The following is a 9,772-nucleotide window of genomic DNA, read 5'->3' as shown; positions in this document are numbered from 1 at the left end:
TAAAACCAAAGAAGGTTCATTTGCAACATATGCAAAAATGGAGACAAAAAATGAATACCAACCTCTTAGGGGACTCTCAGTGCAATTTCGTGCCTCGCATTCAGGTCAATTGCTTTTATGACCCATTACAAAATAAATTAAAGATATATCTAATTCAAAGGAGATTCACATAGAGGAACTGAAAATAAAAGACGATATTTGTTGGGTCATCTCTTTCTATTCAAGTTAATAGATTATGGTGCATCATTTCGCCCATGTACATTTCTAAGGACCACGCTAACCTTTATAAAGTATCTAGGTAAAACATCAACTATCTTTGCAAAAGAGAGAGAAACTAACATTGGAAGAGGAAATTTTACATATTCTTATTGAAAAGATATTGTACAACTTATTGCTTTGACTATTCCTTAAAAGAACACTATTAAACTAACATATTTACAGAGTAGGTAAGGCACTTGAGACAAAGCTCCTTTTAACTCATTTGTGACTTATACAAAGGTGTGCTATCTATCTCACATGCAAAAGTAATAGAAAACAGACGACAAATGAACTTTCACCTACTATGCAGCTTCTATTGATCTTCTTATGCTCTCGATTTTCTTCTTTGGATATCTTGCTACGAATAAGCACATTGAAGGGTAGAACGGAAAGCTCTGCCGGACCTACTAGTGTAAACTAGCAACTCTCAAACTCATCGGAGTGTCCCGGTTATGTTTTAAGTAGCAGATGTTGATTGAGCTTACGGACCTGCATGAGGCTACAGTATTTAGGAGCCACTAGCCAAAAAGCAGTTGCTGCTGCTTGAGCTACCCATAGCACAAGGTGTATCGCGAACAAGAAATTTGACAGTTCGACCACCAACAAAATCCACTATCTCAAGACACTCATGCAAATCTGCATCATTTACCAACATCACCCATTCCTCCTCATCATCAAGATACTTGAGTTGGAATGTCCCAGCCTGCAATTTAAACCTCTTCGCAACCTGCTCGTAGAGTTGGAAGCACCCTGCTGAAAGCTCAAACTTAAATCGGATAGTATCTTCTTTGTAAGTGGCTTTCACAGTAATTGTTGACCCACTATCACCACAATTCGCCTCAACTTTAGAATGCTTGTGTGCACCACGACTGTGAGAGCTTGATGAACTGCCATGCATCATCGACCCAGACCCATTGGATGAGTCTGTCATGGCTGAAGAACTGGCCTGGTTATGTTCAATGACCCCACCATCACCATCCATTATATTATCTCCTTTCATCTTACTGTCAGCATCACCTCCAACAGCCATGGAATAAGAGCACCGAGAAGTGAAATGACCGTCAAAGTTGTCCAAGGTACCATCATTCAACCCCCACCTCCTGCATCCTCCTTTGGTAAGGAAAGAGCCCAATGATGCATTTCCGGAATTAGACAATGGCATCGCATTCAGACTTGCAGGTCTGGATGACCCTGCATCTAATGCTGCCAATTTGGATTCGTAACAAAATCCAGATACTGCAATACTTGATTTATTCCCTCCCTTAAAAGAGGGAGTATTGATATGATTTGATTGGCCGAGTTGGTTCCCATCAACATAAGAGTCCTCTTCCATTTTCACCATAGAATTCTCTTTGTCACTGCCTGAAGTTGAGGGTACAGACACAGCATCCTGGAAAACAGAAGCAGGATTTTTGACAGAGACATCTTTGAACGGGAAAAACATGCTTTTCTGTGCATCAAAATCTTGGATGATAGAGCCAGCGGGAACTAGACCTCCAGTGGCTGGATCAAACTTCAGTCCTCCTTCTACCCCTTGGACAGATTCAAGCACTGTCTGTATCTTTTTCAAAGACCGATTGACTTTGTTTATCTTCCGGGATGGCCATCTAGATATCCCATGTTGTCGACATATCCTTTTCAAGGTAGTTGGACACACTACAAAATATACACAACAATTATTAACTTAAAAGACCACCTTTTGAAAGGCTCTACTACTTAAAAGAAAAGCCAACATAATTTTACTTTCCATTCCTTCTCATCATTATAAAATATAACGTCTCTGCATACTTTTAAAATATCACACCAGATACTTCACATCAACTATTTCTACTTACCAACAGAGATATTAATAATGTAAAAATACCAGCATTAAGGAATGAGGCAAAAGTACACTGTATGTAAAGAACGAAGGAAGTCAACCATAGCTTCTGGCTCTAAAACATGCCGTAGCTTTGACCACCAAAAACAAAGCAATGGTGTACATTTGAGTTTGACCAAAAACTACATTGTCCTTCTTGTCTTCAAAACTCTAGCGTTTCTTTCTCTCCATATGACCCGCTATACCACCTCTGGAATGGACTTCCATACGTCCATGGACGATTTGGATAACCAATAGTGAGGATTCAGTTTTTATGCTGGCTTCTTTTTGTTTTCCCTTTGCGTTATGCAGAACTCCTCACTTAAACTAACAGTTACATAAAACTCCACCCAATATACAACAGCCATCCAAAATAGCATATCCTACTTATGAGGGTGAGGAAGAGGAACAGATTCATGTTGGAAGGAAAACAGAGGAAAGATATTCAACAGTTAAAGGAGAAACTTTCTCAATGGACCGTTGAATCAGAAAATTAACACCCAATGGGAGGAGGAGCTACTGTCAACAACGAAGCTAGCGTTTGGCCATAGATTCCCCAAAAAAAAAAAAAAAAAAAAAAATTGAAAAACTTGGTTTGGGTGAAGTTTTTCAAATTTTTAGAATGTGTGGCCATAATTTTCCAAAACATATTTCACTTTTAAAAAAAAAAAAAAAAAAAAAAAAAACCTGAAACATGATTTATCCCCAGAAGTTCTACAAACTATCAATAATACCAAACAAACATACTTGCTAATCCCAAATTATTTCTATGTGTTTTAATTTTGTAGTTGAATTTGGTTTCAGTACTCTTATTTTACTAATTTTGTAATTTCTTGTTGAATGCATCTCAATTTGTGTAATTTTGTTGTTGAATCACACTGTTTTCTGCATTTCAATTTGTGCAAATGTGAGAAGTCTTTGGATATGGAGACTCAATAATTAGTTAGTGGAAATTACAAGCAGTGATATAACTTTTGGGATTAAAACAATCACGGTTTGGTTAAAAACTGATACAAACCGAAATCCGAACTAAACCGATCAAATAAACTGACACTTTTTGGGTTTGGTTTGGTTTTAAATTTTTAAAATCCGATAAATTATATATATATAAAATATATTAAATTAAATCAAAATTACCATGAAATTCACGAAGATTAATCACATATTTTTCTTCCATAAGGATTAGCCAATCTTTCTGTGCCATAGACTATAAAGTTTCAAGAACCTTTAGGTTTTGAGTATTCTAACTTACATAGAATATATCATAAGACACTGTCTAATTAAATATATTTGACTTGTTCTGAGTATATTTTAACGAAACAATGTTACATTTACCTAATAAAAAATTTGTCACTTTATTTGTCTGTTTAATGTGGAGAAATAATAGTACATAAAAGAAGGAAAGAGTGTATATTTATGTATTGTTAAAAACCGAATAACCGAACCAAAACGAACCAAAACCGATAACAACCAAACCGATAAATGTATAATATATTTGGTTTTGTTTGGATTTAATATTTAGAAAACTGACCAAGTTGATTTGGTTTTGCTTTTGACCAAAAACTTATCCAAAAAGAACCGTGAACACCCAGTCTGCTTAGGATATAGCTTCAAGCCTTCAAACATTCTTACGTTTTGAAGTATTCTTGATTAATGGGGGAACATGGTAGATACGGATTAGTTGGGTCATAAATAGATGGGGTTTTTTTTTATAAAATACAAAAGATTGGGCTAATTTTTAAAAAATTTGAAAAGACCAACGGATAGATCTTTGCCCAAAAACAAGTTTGAGCCAGAGTTTGGGATTTGAAGATCTGTTTTCAAAATCTATCAAAATTTTATGGCCAAACAAAGATTTGAAAAAATATTTGAAAATATACTCCCAAGATCTATGGCCAAACGGGAGCAAGCAGTGATATATAGGTTTCCAGTATACTTGCAAATTAATGGGGGACTGATCCACTTGATGGATATATGCTTACCACCAATGCTTTTTGCAGCATCCTTCAAGCTTCCAGAGAAGTACTGCTGAAGAACACTTAAGCTGACATGTTTTTCTGCTGTACTTCGTTTTTTCTCCATCGGTCTTCTTGATCCATTCATTGTCTACAAAACGTGTTGCAATAAAACTTCAGTATACATGAATTTAGAAAATAAATAACAAAACCGACGGAACATAAGTTGTTCATGAAAAAATAGAACAAGCGTAAAAGAAAGAGTATGCTCAAAAGTGCAGTATGAATGTGGTGCTCACCTAGATCACACTAAACCACCGTTGATTGAAGTTGAATACTCAACCCAAACAATCTAGTTGGATGAAGATTAGATAAAATAATGCTAGTTCGATAATCGAGAGATATACCTGTTCATGAGAATCATCAGCTTGCATTCCAGCACTCTTTGAATCACAGGCACCTAAAGGAGCCCCGTTCACAGAATTTGAATTGCTGTCTAATGAGTGCTGAGAGTTCCTCCCAGACAATGCAATCGGTGGTAAATTTGGAAGAGATTCATCCTGTAACACAAACTTAGCACCTTGTCCAACCAATTCTGCATCTGACACTGTTCTCAAAGTTCTGCAAATTCTTTGCATGGTACCTGAAAGGTTATTCAAGAGAAGCTGTTGCTCGGTACTTCCCTTCATACTGATTGGAAGAAAGAACTCCAATATGTAATCGTCATTGCCGGTAAATGTACTACGTAATCTGATAGCCACAGCAGCATTTAGACCAAACTTTCGTGCATGATGAACAAGTGGGTACTCACTTATATGGTACTCCTTAACATCAGGGTAGAAGAAGGGGTGGTTGGATTGAAGAGCTTTCCCAACAAGACCTTCACCTTCCTCGAGAAAATGTTCCATACACGCATGTACAAATCCTTGCACTTCCTTCTCATTCACATAACAAGCTTTATCCTCAACACATAACACACATTTTTCATTTGAAATTGGATTACATCCTCTAGCACGCACTCTTATGAATTCATCTCCTTCTCCTTCAGTGACACTACAGGGAATCCATGTCAGAGCAAGAGGCAGCTTATGCGCATGGCAAACTGCTCGCAGAACATCTGTTATCTCAGCTAAAGCATCTCTTTGGTTCTTTGAGAGATTCTGCAAGATGAGGAAACGGAATTTGTAACTAGAAAAAAAGTATTACAAGGTCTGATTACTAATCTAAAAAGAAAGGGAATCAGGAAGAATATGACACAAGCAAATAAATAACACGATTGGTGTGCAGATTGCATGTAAAATTAACACTTCCAGTATACCTGAGAATGAAGTCGAGGAGGCGCAATACTCCTTAAATTCACAGCCTGCAGATGAACAGAAGCTACAAGTTAGACCATCTTTTACCACAGGATACAACTAGAGATATATGAAAGCACGTGCACAAGAGAATAAAAGAAAAGCGATCAAAATGCAGAATGATAAGAAAAGCGCATATTGGTGACATCATAATATAGTAATTGTCTCAATTTTGTAACTTTACTCTTCTCAATACTGGTGTACTTATATACTTTTGGGCAATGTGCTCTGACACACTGTTAGCATAAACTTTTGATAAAGCAGAAATATAAAGGAAAGATCTTAAGAGTTGATCAGCCAAAAAAGCATATGTACTTGAAAGAAGATTAGTATAGTCTTTTTGGGTGAGATAAAGTTGAAACAAGAATCAATATAGCATCATAAACAAGCAAACAAGTTTCTCTTAAAGTATCCTGGTTTGGTTTCACTCACTTTTTTCCCTTTTTAAAGGTCCGTGGGTAATAGGGAGGGGCAGTGTAAATACAAATGACCCCATATTTGTCATGGCATACAAAGAGTCAGGGAAAAGCGTGTTGGTATTATCAATTTGATAAGTGATAAGCAAGTTATGACTCTACAAGTCCAAATAGAACCCAATTCTTAAGGAATAGCTGGTACTAAAATTCAACAAGAAAGAATTTCACATACCGTATCAAAATCTCTTGAACGGTGTATAACTGGAAAATATATAATTAAAGGAAAAAAAAAAAACAATATAACTTCCTTGTTCTAAGCAAGATACCTAGATTGAAGAGCTAGATCAGTAAACTATGACCACAACCTCCACCCTCTTCCTTTTTAAAAAAAATGCCTAGCATCAAGAATAGTCAAGCAGCACAAAGTTGCGTTTGTCTAGACATTCAAAATAAGAGTTTCAATAACGTAAATATGCTGAAATCCAAATTTACTAGTTTTCACAGATATTTTCCTTTTTATTATATAGCAGTTGAACAAACTTGTATTTTACAAGTTCAAACAACAAAAATTTACTATCTTTCACTCATTATTTTCGTTCCCGAACAACAGTAAATGACAATTTGCAATTAATATTAAGGATTGAACCAAAAAAAATAAAAAATTAAACTACTTCAAAGCTACAATATAAAAGAGTTCATGACTCAAAGAAAGGAAAAAGGGACCCCTACAACACCCCCGTCCCCAACAAAAATAAAAAGGATCATGCAAGAAAAGAGGTGTGAACCTGGAGAGCCTGGCAAACATGATCCATTTCCAAATCAAAATTGGGTTTCTCCTTCATTGTCACGAGTTCCAATACTGCACAACATGGAGTTTCACAGGCATCGTCCTCAAAGACAGGAATAGCAATAGATCCACGAACTTCATGGTCAACAGCATATTGTACACGTAAATACTCAGCCTCCTTGTAGTACAGAACATTTGATGTCCACTCTGGAATTCTTGAACTAAATACCCGACCAGGAAGACCTGGAATTGATCCTGGTTTTGTTTCTGTATCAAAGGTGAACTTCCTCGAGATCTCTCGATAGCCAGAAAGCGCCTGATCAAGAAGATATGGCTGTTCACACGTGCTCAAGACATACTGATCGCCATTCTTCATCGGAAGCCAAACTTGAGCCAAAATTCCCGCACCAGATGACTCTTTAAACATTGCCAATGCCCTAAGCATTCTCTCAGCAAGTGGTTGAGAAGGTGACCTTAGGATCATAGAGTTGCCAATATCCTCCGCACCATCAGCCCGTTGGCTTGATTTTTTACATCTTTTAGTTACCAAACCGACCCCATCCACAAAATGGAATTGGTCATCATCTTGCCCAAACATCATTTTATCTCCTCCATCATGAGTGCTTCCCACCATATTGGCACCCATTGGAGGAAATGCTCCAGTATTTTGTTCTGTATAACTCAATCCTTCAAATGGTATGTAACTTTGAGACATGGGATTAATTGGCGAAAATGCTGCATAAGAGGCCAACATCTGCTCTGCTGCACTAGGACTAGTGCACCATCCAGCATAAGCATCAAGGTTCATAATATCCATAACATTGTTAAATGAATCAACATTTGAAGACCTTGCGTTAGCATCAAACGATGCAACACCCTCCATTTGACCTCTTGGAGACGCCCACAAACCAACTCCCCTCTCCATTTAAAACCAAAATAACCAACCAAAAAAAAAAAAAAAATTAGTTAACCAAATGCTAGAGAACTCTCAAATCACTCAAACTTGTATCAAATTTCCAGTCGTCTTCCGCTATTGGCAGTCCAAGAATCCAATATCTGAAAATCAAAATCATCTTATTCAACCCCAATATTCCAATCCACAATCCAAACACTTAAGAAAACCTGCAATTACCCACATAAAATCTTTAGTTTCTCAAATTTTTGGCACAAGCAACTAACATGCCCAACTACTTATATATCAAATTATAAGCTAGCGTTTGGCCATAGATTTTGGATCAGATTTTAAAAATTTATCTTCAAATATCAGTTCGGCCATGAAATTAGATCAGATTTTGAAAATTTATCCTCAAAATATTTTCAAGTTCCAAAAAAGGGGCTCAGTCCAGTTTCTGAAAGAAATTTCACTTCCACTCACAAAACTTCAAAAAAAATTCAAATAAAAATGCATGTTCAAACACAACTTCAAAAACTCGAATTTCCAAGTTTCAGGTTTCAACTGCAAAATCTATGGCCAAACGGGAGCTTAAGTAAAGAAAGAGAAACAAAAAAGTAAGTGGTAACTATCTTCTATCAAAAAGGGTACAAAAAAAGCAGCTCTCTGAGTACTGACCTTAGGATTCAAGAACTTACACAGCATACAAAAGAGCAAACGTTCTTCAACTACCACAACAAAAGTACCAATTAATCAACAAATCAAGAAAACCCCACCTAACAAAATTGAACCAATAGCCCCTTAAACCAAAGGGCAGATTCAAATCAAGAAGTCACAGCAATATACTTGTATATATTGGGAAAAACCCTTAACCCTAAGGCCTTTGAAATACTATCAAAACATAACCGACTTAACTCCAAGGAAGGATACAAAAGAGCAAATTCCAAGGAAGATGGGGGAGAGATTAGAAAGAGGGGACCAGCTTTTACGGTGGATGAGGAAGTGCTATATTTGGAAAGTCCTTACTTAGTGGAAGAGAAAATGGCTGGCGTAACCCCTTTTTTTAAGTATTCAGAGTTTGGTTACTAAAAATAGAAAAGGGCGTTTTCCTCGACTGTCAGCGAGGCAGAGATAGTATAAGGAGGTGTCAGCCTGGGGATGGGGTGGGATTAATTTGGTTTAGGAGGGTAACAATCATTTTCTCCCTCGAATTTTACTTTAATTTAAGGGTGCGTTTGGTACACAGAAAGTGTTTTCCCAGAAAATATTTTCTCGGAAAATAAGTGATTTTTCTACTCATTTTCTTGTGTTTGATATGCAAGTTGAAAAATGTCATTTTAAGAGTATTTGCATATACTCAAAGCAAAACCTCTATGAAGTTGAATTCGTAATGCAACTTTTGGTGGTGGGAGGACGGGTTGGTAGGTGGGGGCTGGAGTAAGAAAATTTATTTTTTATAGAATTGAAAAATAAATAAAATAGAAAATTTGGGAGGGGGTGGAGGAGGGGTGGTAGTGGGAGGTAAGAGAATTTTTTTTCATTTTTTGTAAAAAAATTATAAAAATAAAATATATGAAAAAGAAAATTTTGGAGGGATGGGAGAGGGTGGAAGGTAGGGTGGGTAGGGTGATGCAGGTAGTGAGGTCGGTGGTGGAAGGTGGGGTATGGGGGTTGTGAGGGTGGGTGGCTTGGGGTGGGGTGGGGTGTAGAGGTTATGGTGGTGGGTGGTGGATGGAGTGCGGGTAGTGGGGGGAGGTGGAGTTGGGTTTGTAGGTGTGGGGGTGGTGGCGAGGGTGGGCGTGTGGGGGTGGATTGGGGAATGCGTTGTTGTGTTTTTATTAACGGAAAGGGGTCATATATACCCGTGTACTATCCCAAAATAGTTGTACCCATTTCCTGTTTGCTTTTTCGATGATATATACCCCTACTGTTGACACCTAATTTTTGACCTCCGATAATTTTACTCAATTACTTGGAGTTCCTGGATTACAAACGGAGTAGAATATGCATTTTTATGAGTCAAATCAATTTTACAAAATCATGCCGGTGTGATTTTGCCATTACATTTGGCAAAACACTGGCAAAAGAACAACCGCATGTCATTTTACATTCTTAGCATATTTTCAAGAGAATACAAGAATATTTATAGTTAATTACGAGTTATTAGTTTTAAGCATTTACAATTAGTCATCATTTAGTGTTCTACTCTGTCAAAGTCGAGGGATTTGAATTAATCAAGTAATAAGTAGTT

At 37.0% G+C, this 9,772-nt stretch overlaps 1 protein-coding gene across 2 annotated transcripts; it reads right to left on the bottom strand.

The window, feature by feature from the left end:
• Positions 1–344: 344 nt before the first annotated feature.
• Positions 345–8,654, bottom strand: LOC132061844 (protein NLP9). 2 transcript variants are annotated; one of them, XM_059454507.1, is made up of 6 exons: positions 8,200–8,654; positions 6,628–7,751; positions 5,390–5,434; positions 4,479–5,231; positions 4,099–4,222; positions 345–1,914 (listed from the first exon to the last, which is right to left on the bottom strand). In XM_059454507.1, exons 2-6 carry the CDS (start codon positions 7,552–7,554, stop codon positions 767–769), a joined length of 2,997 nt encoding a protein of 998 aa, XP_059310490.1. In that variant the 5' UTR covers positions 7,555–7,751; positions 8,200–8,654; the 3' UTR covers positions 345–766. The 2 variants fall into 2 exon arrangements, with proteins under 2 accessions (XP_059310490.1, XP_059310491.1); XM_059454508.1 differs by having other exon boundaries at positions 6,628–7,685.
• Between the last annotated feature and the right edge of the window lie 1,118 nt (positions 8,655–9,772).

Source organism: Lycium ferocissimum, chromosome 7 (genome assembly GCF_029784015.1).
Source record: "Lycium ferocissimum isolate CSIRO_LF1 chromosome 7, AGI_CSIRO_Lferr_CH_V1, whole genome shotgun sequence".
Taxonomy (NCBI): domain Eukaryota; kingdom Viridiplantae; phylum Streptophyta; class Magnoliopsida; order Solanales; family Solanaceae; genus Lycium; species Lycium ferocissimum.
This window is presented reverse-complemented; position numbering and strand designations above follow the sequence as displayed.

Bases quoted from the DNA above. Each gene is read 5' to 3' on its own strand.
- LOC132061844 (XM_059454507.1), bottom strand. From the start codon at position 7,554: ATGGAGAGGGGAGTTGGTTTGTGGGCGTCTCCAAGAGGTCAAATGGAG. The intron at 4,223-4,478 runs GTATATCTCTCG...CACGTTTTGTAG, and splicing joins CTGATGATTCTCATGAACAG to ACAATGAATGGATCAAGAAG. The intron at 1,915-4,098 runs GTAAGCATATAT...TATATTTTGTAG, and splicing joins TGCTGCAAAAAGCATTGGTG to TGTGTCCAACTACCTTGAAA.